This window comes from Phyllobates terribilis, unplaced genomic scaffold (genome assembly GCF_046119375.1).
Source record: "Phyllobates terribilis strain yellow unplaced genomic scaffold, ASM4611937v1 Scaffold_2__4_contigs__length_985480577, whole genome shotgun sequence".
NCBI classification, from domain to species: Eukaryota; Metazoa; Chordata; class Amphibia; order Anura; family Dendrobatidae; genus Phyllobates; species Phyllobates terribilis.
In genome coordinates, this window is record NW_027362762.1 from 453,925,900 (window position 1) to 453,944,520 (window position 18,621).

General features: G+C 40.8%; 1 protein-coding gene across 1 annotated transcript in view; it reads left to right on the forward strand.

The window, feature by feature from the left end:
- The window catches only part of ELOA (elongin A), a 51,385-nt gene that overhangs the window by 22,133 nt on the left and 10,631 nt on the right, over positions 1 to 18,621 (forward strand). The window contains exons 5-8 of the mRNA XM_073665622.1: positions 2,157 to 2,265; positions 2,388 to 2,546; positions 7,233 to 7,330; positions 12,073 to 12,253. Coding sequence (XP_073521723.1) covers positions 2,157 to 2,265; positions 2,388 to 2,546; positions 7,233 to 7,330; positions 12,073 to 12,253 — 547 coding nt within the window. The remainder of the gene's footprint in view (positions 1 to 2,156; positions 2,266 to 2,387; positions 2,547 to 7,232; positions 7,331 to 12,072; positions 12,254 to 18,621) is intronic.

Consider the following 18,621-nt stretch of genomic DNA (forward strand, 5'->3'; position numbering starts at 1 on the left):
CAGATGCACGGCAGAAGTGACATCCGTGTGTCATCAGTGCTGACATGTCCTTTTTTTTTGCGGATGCACGGCAGAAGTGACATCCGTGTGTCATCAGTGCTGACATGTCCTTTTTTTTTGCGGATGCACGGCAGAAGTGACATCCGTGTGTCATCAGTGTGACATGGACCGACGCCTGGAATCAGCGCTACAGTTAGTGCTGTTACCAAGCGCCGGGTGCTGAACACTACCCTCATTATTGTTGCTTGCTCGCACTGCAATCAGCACCATCAGGGACAATGATGAGGGTAGTAGTAGTCTGCTCCCGCTGTGTCCCTGTGTAAAAATAAGATTAAAATAAAAAATCCATACACCGTACTCACCTGTCTTAAGTGTCCCCCGCTGTAATCCTCTGACCACTGACGCCGGGGAGAATGAGCCGCTCCAGCAAGCGGGCCCCGGAGCTGCGCTGAGCTCAGGAGCGGTGTTCTGTCACTCACTGAGCACTGCTTCGGAGCCGCTTGCTAGAGCGGCTCATTCTCTCCGGCTCCTTGGCGTCAGTTTTAATCATCACCTCTGTCCCTTTTTATTGATACATACAGTTTAAAGTAAAAAAAATGTTGTAAAGGGTTGTCTACCTGAATCACTATAATATGTATTACTGTGTTTTTTGGATGTACAACCTGGTATGTTTTTATTGTATTATGTCATAAATCATTAGTACACTTGAAAATAAGCAATTTTTAAATTTATCTTATCACAGAAATCCGTTTCTTTATCCACCAGGACTGATCATTCATTCTCAAATTTTTCAATTCATGGGTAAAATCTGTATTCAGTGAAGACACATTTTTCCATTACTGAGATAGGAAATGGCAGTTGCTATTGATAAAATTCTATGTAAAGGGGAGGAGGAGGGATGAGCTGAAGTTAAAGCCCCTTCCTCCTCCTACTTACATAGAATCTTACTAGTAACAACTGCCATCTCCTATGGCAGTAGTGTAACAATCTGTCTTCACTGAAAACAGATTTTTCCCTGGAATTGAGAATTTTGGGAATGAATAATCAGTCCTGGTTCAGAAGGAAGCCGATTTCTTTGATAAAATATATTACAAAGTTACTTACTTTCATGTGTACTATTGATTTATGACATGAAGATTAAAACGATGGTTAGTCTTTAAGCATTGGATGACTGTTCGAAAATACATTTTTAGCCCAGCACATCATAGGTTGTGCAGCCTTAAAGGGTTTGGCCAAAAATAGTACCCAAATTTTTCTTTTTTCAAAATGCTTTGAAAATGCATTTAATCTTAACATGAAACAAATGCCACAACCCCCACACCCTTGAGGGTTTGTTTCCTCAAACGGTGGTTTCGTACCTTTTGTCCCTAACATCAGCATCTGGAACTTACCACCCACCTCCACCTACCGCTTATGATGCTCCTCTGTTGTTCCGTACACATACTCCACATGAAGATGGTGGACTGGAGCGCAATGTACTGGATGTTAGCGAGAGCTAAGACAATGCCAGCCAGAAATTGTCATCTTCAAAATAAGACTGATGATATTTTCGCTTGTCTTGATGAGGAGGCATGGTGGAGTCAGACACTCCTGATTCATTGACATGTGTGCACACCTCTTCATGGATCTGGAGCGTCTGACGAGTGGCGTGCACCTATGCCAGCTACACCAGAAAGATATCTAGCCTACAGAACGCCAAAGCTCACCATGAATTTGACAAGCTGTGCCACCGTCCTGTCTCAGCTCTGCCCATTTCGGCCAAGCTTGGAGAAATTGTTAAAATCGGCAAAATTTTTGCAAATTTTAAAAGCATTTACGACACTTTTTTTGATGTAAAATCTTTGTTCAATCTGGGCCAAAGTGTATTGTAAAATTGCTTAAAATCAGAATGACTATCGTAAAGCATCAGTCAAATGTGCTCACCATTAATAATGTAACTATATAATGTTACTTATGTATACCATTTTACCGGGTCACTCAACGTGACACTTTTCGATCGCCCATTGCTGTCCTGCACTCAGGACATTATCTCCATTTGTAAATGGTAGTAACTCAGGTAGCAGTCACTTACTACGAATGCCTGCTGATGGAGTCCTCTGCATTGTAATATTTTTACCTGTAATTGTAACTGGTATTTTTGTGTCACTGTTGTGCAGATAGACCAAGTCCCTGTTCTACCTGATATACCATTGCCAACTATCCAGCCAAATTATCGACCTCTTCCATCTATTGACACTGTTCCCTCCATGCCTCATAAGAGGAAAGGTAAGATGCCATGACAATGCAGTTGGTACAAATTGGATTGCAGGACAGTTCAGTAATCTCTGGCCACTGGATGGGAGACAAGGTGGAGTATTTTTTTTATATTTTTTTCAATTGATCCCTAGCTCCACTGTACTCTCAAGAGGAGGATGAAGGTAACGGATTTACTGGCCGCAGATTAAACTCCAAGATGCAGGTGTATTCTGGATCTAAATCCGCTTACTTGCCAAAGATGATGTCCCTCTACAAGCAGTGCATCCGAGTCCTGGCTAACAACATAGACTGTGAGTATAATGCCTCATGTGGAGTCAGGTGCTTGCCCATATTTGTTCTTAGAAATATTGAAATATTAATTCACTTAGGATATGTTTAACAGATTCCTTATAAAAAAACACTTGAATAAGCTTCTTATTGATTTTAATGAGAAATGCTAACAAATATGTGGAAAAAAAGCACCATGTGCACTATTGGTGTGCGCACCCAGATTCTTTTAGACACAAGCGTACCCGCATGGTTTTTGAGGCAGAAGACGCTTAAGGAAAACACCAGCGGAGTTTTTCTTGAAGCCTCCTCTTTGGCGGCGTCTTTTTTTTTTTTTAATTCTGTAAAATGGTGGGTTCAAAACTGCCTGAGGGATGTCCATGTCACTTCTTTCAGGTGTTTCATGGCTTTCAAAGCCTATAGCGGTTAAAAGAAATAAAAAACGATGGAGCATATGCACCCCAAGTCGTCATGATATTGCTGTGCATATGTTCATTATTGTTAAAGTGTATTGCGTGCTTTTTCAGGGTTCCAGGTGGAATCTGCTTGAAAAAGTGGTGGGTGCACATTCCCTAAGTGTGTTTTCCTGGTGAATTCAATAGCAAGCTTATTCAAAGAGAGTGTAAAGGGTTTTTAAAGCGGTTGTCCACTAGTATACAGAATGTCCCCATCGATGTAAACAATGGAAATAAGATTTTTTAAGTACCTTGCACTGTCATTCTTGCCTGTGAGTGGCGCTATTGCTGGCCGCTCACCAGGCATCACGTGACCCCAGTTGCAGCCGGCTCTGACATCCACTGATGTCATGTCCAGTTCCGGATGCAGCGGGGGGTGACCCAGTGACGCGCTGCTCACTGATTGATGGGCTGTGGGTGGGGTTTCACCGCACGTCAAAGCCCAGCATCCACCGCGAGCTCTCCCAATGAATGCAGAGTGTGAGAGCCATAACAACAAATTTTACACTCCTGTTCCCTATTCACTCCTGAGGCCTTGTAACACTAATGAGTCACATGACACCGGGAGGGAACATGGCTAATTTGGCACAATTTGGCCATTTTCACTTAGGGGTGTACTCACTTTTGTTACCAGCGGTTTAGATATTAATGGCTGTGTGTTGAGTTATTTAGAGAGCACACCACATTTACACTGTTATACAAGCTGTACACTGACTACATTGTATCAAAGTGTAATATCTTCAGTGTTGTCCTAGGAAAAGATATAATAAAATATTTACAAAAATGTGAGGGGTGGACTCAGTTTTGTGATATACTGTATAAGACTAGACATGAAAAATATCCCACTTAAAGCAAGCTGTTTTGAGGAAAAATGCCTATGGCCACGGCCCCACTATCAGTATTCGTTCAGTATTTTTTCTCAGGAGTGGGAGACAAAACCAGGTGAGGAACAATCAGAGAAAAGGTATAATAGAAACAAGTCACCAATTCTGCATTTATCACCCACTCCTGGTTTTGGCTCACACTCCTGGGAAAAAATACTGACCGAATACTGACCAAATACTGATGGTGGGGCCATGGCCTAAGACCTAAAAAATTCACCAAAAGAATGGAAAATAGCAGAATAAAATTACAATTAATAATGCATTTACCCATTGCCTAACATCAAACATCTATTGCCCAAAGAAAGACAGACAACACCACAAAAATTCTGCAAAAAAAATTAGCATTTTTGTATAAAAACTTTGGAGAAGATTTAGTACTCCTCTGTAACGTTTCACATTGTAAGTGTAAACTAGGCTAATCTTTAAATGCACCAAATTTATCTCAGTGGTTCATGCTGGATGATAATTCTGGTGATTCTTTAGGGCTCGCACACATCACTGTAATTTCTGTTTGAATGCGATCAGAAAAAAACATTTGATCGCACTTGGATCAATGTTATTCTATGGAGCCGTGCACATGCCTGATTTTTTCCTTGGACCTAACCACTCCGAGGAAAAAATCACAGCATGCTCGATTTGCATCTGATATTCAGATCACACTTGGTCATGCAAGTCAATGAGCGTGTGAAAATCATCCGACTGAACTCAGATGACATCTGAGTGCAGTCCGATTTCCACGCACTGGAGAAATTTTTTTCTGCATTTTCTCCTCTTCCAAGAGAATCAGATCACACTATCCTGACACTTGGATCAAACTCTGAACAGTTTGATCTGTGCATTTGCATAATCGGCCCGATGCTCTCGGATGACAGAATGTACGGCTGTGTGACCCTAGCTTTAGACTGTTTAGTCCAACTTCACACCAACTATTATTTCTTTTGGCTTAGATTTAGACGACTTTTAAGCCAATAAAATGCACTTAGGCCGGGATCAGACAGACATATTTCACGTTTCAAATACGGACTGCAATGCACGAAGTGACGACGGATCTCCCGATACCATCTGAAAGGCTCATACATGCCTATGAGGCCATGAGTCTAGGTTGGGAGACCAGCGGTCAGTCGTTGCATTGCGTATATGAAGCGTGAAATATGGCTGTTTTTCTAAAAGCGTCTAGTGAGGTGCAAAAAATGTGACATGCCTTATGTCACAGTTATTAAGGGTTTTAGACACTTTTTGCAGCTAGTAAATCTGCCTTCTTGTGTGAAAAACCATCCTTTTTGATGGAGATTTTGTGCATTGTGCATTTTTTTTCTGTGAATATAGATATGGAACTGCATACATACTCCTTGTCTGGTTACCTCTATTATGTTTTTATATCAGCTGCACTGTTCAGTAGCGATTTTCCCCATACAGCATTTTGCTTCAGGTGGTTTATCTATATATGTACATGTGTGTGTGTTGTGGTAAAGTGGCTTGCTCGGCTGTACACGGAGGTAGATCCGGAACACTGTTTCTTTAAATTTCGGGTTGGTTTATTGAAAACATGTCATAACCCACCCTGGAGTCCATTAAGTAAATACAGCCCATTCGGTATAATGGCAAAATAAAAACAAGAAAAAAAATGCAGCACAGTCCGTATATCGGCCGGGGTCCAGCCACTCAGTTACCCACACACAGTTCAGGTTTAGCCCAACACATGCAAGCTCCTCTCTGGAGCAAGCCTCTCCAGATACTGAACCACACCTGAGTCACAAGGCTGGCTTTATAGCCCAGACCACACCCTGAGGTGGAGATATGGAGAACAACCTCCCGCCCTCTCTATGGTTGTTCTCATAAAACACGCCCTTTAAACATGGCTGATTAACCCTCTCTGCACCTACCATGCAGGAGAAAAACTTCCATGTTTCACATCACTGAAGCTAATAGCCTCAGTGAAACACATCTCCCCTCCAGCATTCTGCCAGTGGCTTTGTCACAGTATATATATATATAGATAGATAGATAGATAAATTGGGATTTTTTACAGAAAAGCAGCAGCATTGAGATTTGATTATATGGCGCACACCTCTTACAGGGAACTGGCTCGTTGCACATGGAGTCTGTGGACAGCAGGGTATAGAGAAAGAGAAGCTGAGCAGACTGGTATATAGGTTTGTGGGAAAGATTCAGTACATGGCCTCATTCAGGCGTCAGTTGTTTTGACGTAGGAGAAAAACGGACTGAGTTTCATCAGTGTTTCAGCAGTTTTTTGACTGATGAGAAAGAAAGTTTCTCCACCTTCTACTATCTATCAGTCAGTGAAAAGCAGACAGCACCCGGATGGCATCAGGATGCTGATTTTTTTCATGGACCCATAGACTTTCATTGCAGAGTTTGCTCCACTACTTGGATCAATATTGAACTCGTCTCCACAATTTTGTATGAACAATTCGGTCTGCAAAAAAATACGGACATGTGAACAGCCTCATAGACTATTATAGGTACGAGTGAGATCCGTGAAAAACTGACGTGTGAATGAGCCCTTACTTCATTTCCTTCATTGACATCTTTAATGCTTGTATACATACCCTAAGTGCACAATTATTAGGCAATTTGTATTTTTGATGATTCATTTTATTATTGAAAAACTACAGTGATGTCAGTCAATCCAAAAGATTAATAAACCTGAATATTTAAGAAAGTAAAAGTGAGGTTTTGTCTTTCTTACGGAAATATCTGTGTGTGCAGAATTATTGGGCAACCAAGTGAAAATGTAAATTTTCCCATCGCAATTGTTTATTGTCATCTGTGAAAGTGAGAATAATAACCATCCAACTCAAAATATACAAAAATACATGTCTACATTTCAAAAAAATATCAGTTACTAATATAGCCACTCATCTTTTCAATAAGTCATGAGCCTTCCATCCATGGAGTCTGTCAGTTCCTTAAAGAGACTCTGTCACCAGGTTTTTGCTGTGTAATGCACCATATTATGTATGCCTGAATCCAGTAATATGTCACTTTCTAGGCCATATTTTGTTGTTTCAATGCAATCACTGGTTTATTAGCAGAGGATTATTACTACAGGACAACTTGTGTTGTGCCTTCTAGACCAACCACACTCCCAGCACTGATTAGCATCTGTCACCATACAATGTACACAAAAGCTGTGCTGTTGGTGGGGTTATATACAGCTCAGCATTCTGAGCTCTGCTAGATCTGCTTCAAAGAAAACTGTGACCCTCTGATAACTGCTGCACCCAGTAAACTAAGTGATACATCGCTGGAATCCGGGTCGCTGAGAATGAAGCCACACGAGCACGATAAAGCCTGCAAGCTGTCTTCAGAGTGTATATACTGACACATGCTTTTCCTTTTTCCCCAGCAATCTATGAGGTAGGAGGTGTACCTTATTCAATGCTTGAGCCAGTTTTGGAGAAGTGCACACCAGAGCAGTTGTATCGGATAGAAGATTGCAATCATGTGAGTTTATCATTCTTGCTGATAAGCCAAGAATGACATTTGCTTTTTTCTTAATACATGTTGTTATGTTAGTACAGGTTGTCACATTAAGCAATGGAAAAAAAATTCTAAAATCCATAAAAAAAAAAAAAAAAGCTTCTTCTGCCATTTTCCGGGACCTGTATAATTTTTCAGTCGATGGAGCTGTTTTTTCGTGCCCTAAGCTGACTTTTTTATTGATACTATTTTGGCGTAGATGCAGTTGATCGCTTCTTGTTGCATTTTTTTCCGGTATTGCGATGGCTGAAAAATCACAAACCTGGCATATAGATTTTTTTTCTCATTATGATGTTTATTGATTGGGTTAATAAATTATGTATTTTGATAGCTCAGACTGTTACAGATGCTGTGATAACACACGTTTATTTTTATTTCTTTATATTTTTTCTACTCTTTCTATATTTTTAAAAACATTTTTTTTAATTTTTACTGTATTTTGTAGTCCCCTGAGGGACTTGAACGATCGGCAAAACACTTGTACTATACATTGCAGTAGCACAGTAATGCTGTATATGCTAAAAATTAGACTTATGACAGACCCTCAGCTGTCATGGCAACCCATCGTCACCCCAAGATTGCTTACTGGGGCGCTGATGAGTGATTAACAGCACACCCCCCTGACCCGTACACTGTAAATGCTACTGACAGATATGTGGCCTGTTGTTGAAGTGTGCACCAGAGCTCAGAATCTAAGATGACAGCCGCCACCTTGTGCTGGCGCCGCCCCCCTTCCCCCACCACCACCACCTCGCTGCTTGTTGACACAGCCAATGCTTAGTAGGGGGGGCAGAGCTGGCACAGGGAGCTGATGCAATCTTTGAATCTGAGCATATGCAGCAGTTTCAAAAAGAGGGGGCAGCGCCAGCACAAGGAGTTAGCCTGCACAAACGGTGATCACACTCAGCTTGCTCAAACGGTGAATGCAGTGATCGCAGTCAGCCTGCACAAATAGTGAATGCAGTGATCGCAGCCAGCCTGCACAAACGGTGAATGCCGTGATCGCAGACAGCCTGCACAAACGGTGAATGCAGTGATTGCAGTCAGCCTGCACAAACGGTGAATGCAGTGATTGCAGTCAGCCTGCACAAACGGTAAATGCAGTGATCGCAGACAGCCTGCACAAACTGTGAATGCAGTGATCGCAGTCAGCCAGCATCAAAAGGTGAACGCAGTCAGCCAGCACCAAAAGGTGAACGCAGTCAGCCAGCACCAAAAGGTGAACGCAGTCAGCCAGCACCAAAAGGTGAACGCAGTCAGCCAGCACCAAAAGGTGAACGCAGTCAGCCAGCACAAAAGGTGAACGCAGTCAGCCAGCACAAAAGGTGAACGCAGTCAGCCAGCACTTTTGTGTGGCTCCATCTTTGAATCATAGCAGAAGCAGCCAGTACTAAGCATAGGGAGCAGCCCATCTTGGACTCTGAGGTCTGGCACATCTATTTTAGCCCTACTATCCAGGGACATCGCTTTTAGCCCTACTACCCAGGTACAGTGCTCTTAGCCCTACTACCCAAAAGCCGCTCTCTTAGTCCTACTATCCAGGGACATCGCTCTTAGCTCTACTACCCAGGAACAGCTGTCTTAACCCTGCTACCAAGGGACAGCTCTCCTAGTCCTACTACCCAGGGACAGCTCTCTTAGCGCTTCTACCCAGGAACAGCTCTTTTTGCCCTAGTACCCAAGTCTGTCTTAATCACTATTACCCAGGGACAGTGCTCTTAGCCCTACTACTCAGGAACAGCTCTCTTAGCTCTACTACCGAGGGACTCTTCTCTTAGCCCTACTGTCCAGGGAGAGTGTTCTTAGCCCTACTACCCAGGGACAGCCCTATTATAGCCCATGGCCAGTCTATGCATTGCAGTCCATGCTCGTACTGTGTTGAACGGACTTCTGCATGAGCCCTTACAATTTCAATTGTATCTTTGAAGGCAACCATAATGCTGATGTGGCCCTCGGTGAAAACGAATTTGATACCCCTGATATACAGCAATACTGTGGGCTAATACATTTACATTGATACACAATTTATAACTTTTTATGTTTTAACATTTTTTCCCCAAGAAAAATCACTGTTATTGTAAAGCCCTAATATTAATTTTTACAGCATTCACTGTATGGGTTGAAAACTTATGCAGTTTTATATGGGTCGTTACAAATGCGGCAATACCAAATTTCTTATATTATTGCAAGGATTGGGTTTTTTCAGATAATCAATTTTTTTATTATTGAAACAATGATTTGATTTTATTTAGAGCACTTAAAAACATTTTTTTTCTTTTTACAATACTTACTAATCCCATAAGGGGACTTGGACTTTTGGTGCTTTGATCACATTGATAATACACAGTAATACTCGTTCTAGAGTGCATATCTTCACTGTCACTCTTTGACAGTTAGCCAATCATTCTCCGCCTTGGAAATTACCTGCAATCTGGACATACAGTTTCGCCCATTTGTGGGAAGGGGTTAAGCAATGAAGAAAATGCTAGCATTTTTTTGTGGCAGGACTGCTGAAAAAAACACATAAATGCCAAACCCACGGTGGGGTCACTTCTGTTAAATGCTTGCCATCTTTTGAAAGCCTAAAGTGTTTAAAGAGGAACTTTTACCAGTTGAGAATGTTAAACTGGCCACATGATGGAATAGTCATTAAAAACCTGAATAAAGTTTAGTTTTAAATTTTTAATTTCTCCTCTCAGTTGTGGAGATATTAGCTTGTTAAGTTTAGGTTATAGTTTATGATAATGCCATCAGGGCATTACTAGAGATTTTTCACTGGGAGTGTGTACTTATTCCAATGTATGAGGATGACCAATCATAAGCAAGCAGAAACAGACAGAGGAACAAAGAACACGCCCCTATAATAGCTTAGAGAAGGTTCTCCTGTGTGAGACATGTAATGACAGACAGTCTGCTCTCCTCACTGATCTCAGTTCAGAACTGTGTGTGATTACAGTTAACTTTCCACTCAGAGCAGCCAGTGTGGGGGAAGGTGGATGCAGCCAAGCTGAGTGTGATTACCTTCAGCTTTCATCTCACAGCAGTGTGGTGGGAGTACAGCAGAACTGAGTTTTGTCTTATGGCAAACACCTCTGTAGTTCTTCTCTTACAGTCCTGTCAGCTCCGCTGTATCATCCTCCCCCACACTGATTGCTGTGAGAGAAAAGCTGAAGGTGATCACACTCAGCTTTGCTGCATCCACCTCCCCCCACACTGGCTGCTCTGAGCAGAAAGCTAAAAGTAATCACACACAGCTCTGCACTGAGATCAGTGAGGAGAGCAACCTGTCATTACATGTCTCACACTCAGGTCTGCTGTATTCCCAGAACTTTGTAATCACACATGGCTTTGCAGTGAGAGCAGACGGTCTGTTATTATATGTCTCACAATGAGAAACCTGCCCTAAGCTATTGTGGGGGGGTGTCCTTTTTTCCCCTGTATGTTGAGGCCTGCTTATGATTGGTAAACCTTATAAAGGGGAAGAAGTGAATATCTCCACAATGGAGTAGAGAAATTAAAAAATAAAAGCTACATTTTACTCTGCAGCCACTATTCCATGATGTGGCCAGTTTAACATGCTGAAACATGCTGGTGAAAGGTCCTCTTTAGATGAAACTCAAAGGCTATGTTCACACACGTTGTGTTTTGCTGCGTATTTGCTGCAGATTTTTATGTAAATTTTCAGCTGCGTCTGGCAGTACCAGCAAAGTCTATGAGAAACCAGAATTCACTATTCCCACATGTTGCTTTTTGTTTGTCACTTCTTTCAGCATTTTTTCAGTTGTTTTTCATCTATAGAAAGTAATGGGGGGATAAAAAACGCTATAAATACGCACCAAAAACGCACCTGTGTATTTTGCTGCTTATTTGCAGCATATTTGATGGCAAAATACAATGGGAGTCTTTTTTTTCACATAACTTTATGTGCATTACAAAATAGAGACAGAAGGACAGTGAAAAAAACACTGCAAAAACTAAACAAAAAAATGCAGCTAAATCTGCGTTTTTAACCCAGCTAATCTCCTGCCAGAGAAAAGTTATCAGCAGATTTTGGTGCAGAAAACGTGCAGAAAAAACACGTTTGTGCACGTACCCAAAAGTTGAACATATGGACAGCAAATCGTTGTTACATAGAAATTAAAATGTTTTTGTGCGTTTCTTTAAATTTTTTGCTGTGTTTTCCATTCAAAAAATGGCAGAAAAAGACTGTGTGAAGATACCCTTGAACTTTATTGTGGACTGAAATCTATGGTTCCAATAAAACACATCTGAGAAAGAAAATCCATGACAGCTTGGCATTTTAAAGAATGTTGCATGTCTTTCTGCTTTGATTTTCTTTCCCAAAGCGTGTGTATGGGCTTTGCTTGGTAAACGCATTCACATACATTTTGTCGAACTTGCAAATTTTTAATACAGAACTCATAGCAAAAAATCTGTTGCTAATTCTTTTTATGTGAATATAGCTTATATAACTGGTGCTGTGAAGGAAAATACTGGGCAATTATAGTAACCATTTACCAGTTTTGCGACATGTGCAAGACCAAAAGTCAAGTGAGACAGTGTATACACATTGATTTAGTATGAGCAGTTCAACATAGATACATCTGCGGTACCTTTGGGGAGAATAAGAGAAATAATGTGCGGAAGGCTCCTGTTGTTTTACCGATCTCAGCATTTCAGTAAATACTATTTCATTATTAATGCAGGTACTGATTGAGGACTCAGATCAACTCTGGAGAAATCACTGTCAAAGAGATTTCAGAAATGAGATTCCAGATGAGTATGAGAGCTGGAGAGAGCTGTACCTCCGTCTCCACGAAGCTCGAGAGCACAGACTGGTCATGCTAACTCAGAATATCCGCTCTTCACATGCAAACAAGCCTAAAGGTAAGATTTATAAAGAATCAGTATGTGGCTAGGGTGTATACGGCTTCTGTCATGTGGCCATATATACCCCGTGAGAACTGTATGCCTCGTGAAAAAAACAGGAAATCGGGTAATCCTGAACCCAAGCAACGGTTCATGCACCCTTATGTTTATACACGTAATCAGCAACAAATTTACAGGGGCTCTGGCTGCTGTAATGACTCCCATTTACATTTCACTTCCTCACATCCTGCACATTTTACATTAATGAGCTTCTACAGAAATTATGAAATACTTCATCCCATAAGGTGATCTCCGGAAGCACACCAAAAAAATCAAAAAGGCAAAATTGCTCTTCTCCACCCCGCCGCCTCTCCCCCCAAAAAATGAAATAAAAAAAAAAAGATCATGCAACCCTATTGATTGAAAAAAACACTATGGTTTTTAGAATATAATATTTGTTTTATAGATTTTTTTTTAAGTAGTAAACCATAAAAAAGACCATATAAAGTTAGTATCACCTTAAAGGGAACCTGTCACCAGAAATAACGCTATTAACCTGCAAATATCCTTTTAATTTAATAGCGTTATTATGCTGACACTCCCTCTGCATTGGAGCTCAGCGGTCTCTCTGTATTCTCCGAGCAATGACTGAACCCACCGTGCCCCCGCCCCCATAACTGACACCGAATGCTGGCGTGGAGACTAAAGTTCATTTTCTCCCCGCTGTGTGCAGGCGCCGGGCCGCATAATAACGCTATTAACCTGCAGATTAACTGCATATCTGCAGGTTACTAGCGATATGTCTGGTGACAGGTTCCCTTTAACCATACTGACCTGAAGAACAAAGGTAACATAGTTTTACCGCCAAGTGCTGTTTTGTTCATTATATACAGCATGGTAAAATGAATGGTGTTATTCAAAACTTCAATTTCGGTGACTCATTTTGTTCAAGATTATTGTACTTGTTTTTTGCTATGTATACCCCTTTTCAGATGTAAAGAGTCGTGGAATAAATGGCGCTATACTAATAAATAATAATCATAATAATGCACTCCGTAACAAAATCCCTAAAACAGCTTTGTCAACAGAAAAATAAAAAAGTTCTCTCGGAAGGAGAGTCAAAAAAATGTTCTCTCTGGGATGTGAAGTCTATAAAATAGACTATAGTGTTTTTTAGCGTCTTTTGAATCGGTGCCTTTATGTTCTAAACGCAGTTTACTCTAGGTATGATTTTTTTTATGGCATTAATCCCTTAGAATTCTCTATAGTATTTGAAAAATGCCATTAAAAATGCATGTACAACATGACACTAAATAAAAAAAGACCACCAATAACAAAATAAAAAGTGTATTTAAAATATAAGTATGAAACATATACTTACTTTTTTCTTGTGATTTTTTGCCGTCTTTATTTTTTAAAAAATAAAATTCTGTGTCATTTTGTGCATACATTTTGTTTTTACAAAGTTTCCTACGTGGTAAAAATGACCTTTTTCTCCATGGGTCATTACAGTTATGATGATAGCAAATTGATATAGAATTTTTTAAGTACAGTACTTAAAAGGAAAACCACTGTTATATTCTGAGAACCATAACGATTTTTTTTCCTATCATGAGTTGTTGTTTTTTTTTTTTGCAACGCGATCTGTAGCTTTTATTGATACCATTTTCATGTACATACAAATTTATGATCTCTTTTTATTTATAGGGAGTCTTTCGCCCTCAAAACTGTATTTAAACTACTTATATACAGGTGCATCTCACTAAATTAGAATATCATTAAAAAATTAATTTATTTCAGTCCTTCAATACAAAAAGTGAAACTCATATTATATAGAGTTATTACAAACAGAGGGGTCTATTTCAAGTGTTTATTTCTGTTAATGTTGATGATTATGACTTACAGCCAATGAAAACACAAAAGTCATTATCTCAGTAAATTAGAATACTTTATAACAACAGCTTGAAAAATGTTTTTAAAATCCAAAATGTTGGCCTACTGAATGTATGTTCAGTAAATGCACTCAATACTTAGTCGGGGCTCCTTTTGCATCAATTACTGCATCAATGCGGCGTGGCATGGAGGCGATCAGCCTGTGGCTCTGCTGAGGTGTTATGGAAGCCCAGGTTGCTTTGATAGCAGCCTTCAGCTCATCTGCATTGTTGGGTCTGGTGTCTCTCATCTTCCTCTTGACAATACCCCATAGATTCTCTATGGGGTTAAGGTCAAGCGAGTTTGCTGCCAATCAAGCACAGTGATACTGTTGTGTGTAAACCAGATATTAGTAGTTTTGGCAGTGTGGACAGGTGCCAAGTCCTGCTGGAGAATGACATTTCCATCTCCAAAAAGCTTGTCGGCAGAGGGAAGCATGAAGTGCTCTAAAATTTCCTGGTAGACGGCTGCGCTGACTTTGGTCTTGATAAAACACAGTGGATCTACACCAGCAGATGACATGGCTCCCCAAACCATCACTGATTGTGGAAACTTCACACTAGACCTCAAGCAGTTTGGATTGTGTGCCTCTCCACTCTTCCTCCAGACTCTGGGACCTTGATTTCCAAATGAAAATTGGAACTCTGGGACCTTGTGGAGTATGTCAATGACTGCCTTCTGGACATCTGTCAAGTCAGCAGTCTTCCCCATGATTGTGGAGCCTACTGAAACAGACTAAGGGACCTTTTTAAATGCTTAGGAAGCCTTTGCAGGTGTTTTTTGTTAATTATTTTAATTTACTGAGATAATGACTTTTGTGTTTTCATTGGTTGTAAGCCATAATCATCAACATTAACAGAAATAAACACTTGAAATAGATCATTCTGTAATGACTCTATATAATATGAGTTTCACTTTTTGTATTGAAGAACTGAAATAAATTAACTTTTTTATGATATTCTAATTTAGTGAGATGCACCTGTAGTTCTATAGGGGCTTAGCCCATATAAAACTCATACCTGCAGTGTAGATTTTCCTCCTTTGAATGTAAATAAAAACGCTTTTATTATATATTAAAATGAGGCCTTTTCAGTCAACATGCTGCTCACCTTCCCTTCCCTTGATTGACAGTGCTTATTTGCCCAGAGCAAACACTGCCTGAATTGAATCCCCAACATCAGACAAACAGGTGCGCACACATACAGTTCCAATGCGGGTGCACTCTAATCCCTTTCTCCTTTCTGCGGTGCCCACTTGCTACTGTGTAATCTTTTGTCCTGCGAGTGGGCCCAGTCCATGTATCCAAGTAATCAGATGATCAGATTGATTAGTACAATGAATGTACTTTTGGCTGTCAGAATTATAAACATATACAAACACCGCCGCATGAAGTAGTAAAAAAGTAATTCTTTAATAAACTTCAGGTTGCAACTGACACCCGTCATCTTGAGACACATACATCTAAGGGTTCGTGCACACGACCATTTAAATTGGACGAGTGCTATCCGTGGTTTTGATGAATAGTCCACTTTTTTTCTCAGGCCAAGTGGTCCGAGGAAAAAATCATTGACGTCCGATTTTGATCTGACTGTTCAATCAAAATCTGCAATGCAAATCTATGGGTCTATGGAAAACATCGAACCACATTCAGATGACTTCCGATTGTTGTCCAATTTTCACCGACTGAATGAAGAAGATGGAGAATTTAATTTTTCACTTCACCTCCAAGAACAGAATCCCCCTCAAGTGACCCCATTTGGGAAATTATACCCCTTTGGGAATTTAGCTACAGATGTACTAACGATTTTGACTCAATGGGTGTTTTCCAGAAACAAGCAGCAATTAATGTTGCTGAGTAAAAATTGCTAACTGCCGATTCTAGTGACCAGTATGTAGTAGTGACTGGCTTGAGCTTCTGAAGACATGCACCCGTAAATTAGGTGGCTCTCATCGCTACAGAAATGCCAAATATGTGGACGCTAAATGTGGTTTAGGCACACTGGGCTCAGAAGGGAGGGGGGGGCATTTGTATTTGGGAGCTCAGAATTCGCTGGATTTCTTCTGGGGGGGCGAGGAGCCATAGCACTTTTCCAGAGCCTTTATACTACCAGTAATGTGGATGCCCTTTATATTTCCGTTAACAATGACAGACCTGAGTGGGGTTTTTTTTGTGGATTGAGTTGAAACTTTTGTTGGGAATATTTTACATAACATTTTGGATCACATTTATCCGGCGCTCTACGATGAGCATTTACTCAGATGAAATCCCCGATGGATCCATTCACTATAAATGAGGCAGCAGAGTTACTCTGCACTCTGTCTGGCCTCTGTTCAGTGGTGTTCTTCTTTTTAGAAGTGCACAGAGCTGTGGCCAACGACACTTTTATGCACGCTTAAAAATACGGACACCGCCGGATCACAGGTTAGCCGGCATCCACACTGTCTCCATCTGCCTCATTATAGGGAATCTTCCTCCGGGGGTTCTGTCTGAATCACGTATTTCAGAGATTTACACAGAGACCCTGGTGCAAGCTCTCAGCGCAGAGCGCAGGATAAATGTGAACCAAACCTTACTGCGATCTTTGGGAGGTAGAATGAACAAATCAACAGCAGGTGAAGAATTGGTTTTATTTATTTTTTACGCCGTTCCTCGTGCGGTATAAGTGATTAGGCGACTTTATTTTTTGGGGCGGTGCGATTACAGCGATACCACATCGGGTTTTTTTGTTTGGCAGCTGTCACACACTAAAAGACGGTTTTTTTTTTGCAAAAACTAGTTTTTATATCGCAATATTTTGAGAGCTATAATTTTTCCATATTTCTGCCGACAGAATCATGTGAGGACTTATTTTTTGCGGGACGAGTTGACTTTTTTTAATTGGTACCATTTTCGGGCACATGACATTTTTTGATCACTTTCTATTCAGATTTTTGGGAGGCAAAATTAACAAAACCCAGCAATTCAGGAATTGTTTTTTTTAGTTTTTGTTTTTTTTATGCCGTTCCATGTGTGGTAAGCTTGATAAGACAGCTTTATTCATCAGATCAATACATTTACAGCGATACCATATTTTTATTGTTTTTTTATGTTTTGGCACCTTTACACAATAAAAAATATTTTATAGAAAAAATAATTATTTTTGCATTGCTTTATTCTGAGAGCTATAACTTTTTTATTTTTCCGCTGATGGAGCTGTATGGCGACTTGTTTTTTGCGGGACAAGATGATGTTTTTAGCAATACCATTCATTCGTCTTTTTGATCGTGTTTTATTCCAGATTTTGTTTGGTTGCATGACGAAAAAGCATAGTTTTTTGCTGTTTTTTATTTTATTTTTTTTTACGGTGTTCACTGAAGGGATTAACTGGTGTGACAGTTTTATGGGGAAAGTCGTTTCAGACGCGGCAATACCAAATATATGTACTTTTTTTTTTTTTTTTTACATAAAATTACAAATTTATCAGTACAACAAATATATACACTGCTCAAAAAAAATAAAGGGAACACTCAAATAACACATCCTTGATCTGAATGAATGAAATCTTCTCATTGAATACTTTGTTCTGTTCAAAGTTCAATGTGCTGACAACAAAATCACACAAAAATCATCAATGGAAATCAAATTCATTAACCAATGGAGGCCTGGATTTGGAGTCACCCCCAAAATTAAAGTGGAAAACACACTACAGACTGATCCAACTTTGATGTAATGTCCTTAAAACAAGTCAAAATGAGGCTCAGTATTGTGTGTGGCCTCCACCTGCCTGTATGACCCCTCTACAACGCCTGGGCATGCTCCTGATGAGGTTGCGGATGGTCTCCTGTGGGATCTCCTCCCAGACCTGGACTAAAGCATCCGCCAACTCCTGGACAGTCTGTGGTGCAACGTGACGTTGGTGGATGGAGCGAGACATGATGTCCCAGATGTGCTCAATTGGATTCTGGTCTGGGGAACGGGCGGGCCAGTCCATAGCTTCAATGCCTTCATCTTGCAGGAACTGCTGACACACTCCAGCCACATGAGGTCTGGCATTGTCCTGCATTAGGAGGAACCCAGGGCCAACCGCACCAGCATATGGTCTCACAAGGGGTCTGGGGATCTCATCTCAGTACCTAATGGCAGACAGGCTACCTCTGGCAAGCTCATGAAGGGCTGTGCAGCCCTCCAAAGAAATGCCACTCCACACCATTACTGACCCACTGCCAAACCGGTCATGCTGAAGGATGTTGCAGGCAGCAGATCGCTCTCCACAGCGTCTCCAGACTCTGTCACGTCTGTCACATGTGCTCAGTGTGAACCTGCTTTCATCTGTGAAGAGCACAGGGCGCCAGTGGCGACTTTGCCAATCCTGGTGTTCTGTGGCAAATGCCAAGCGTCCTGCACGGTGTTGGGCTGTGAGCACAACCCCCATCTGTGGACGTTGGGCCCTCATACCACCCTCACGGAGTCAGGT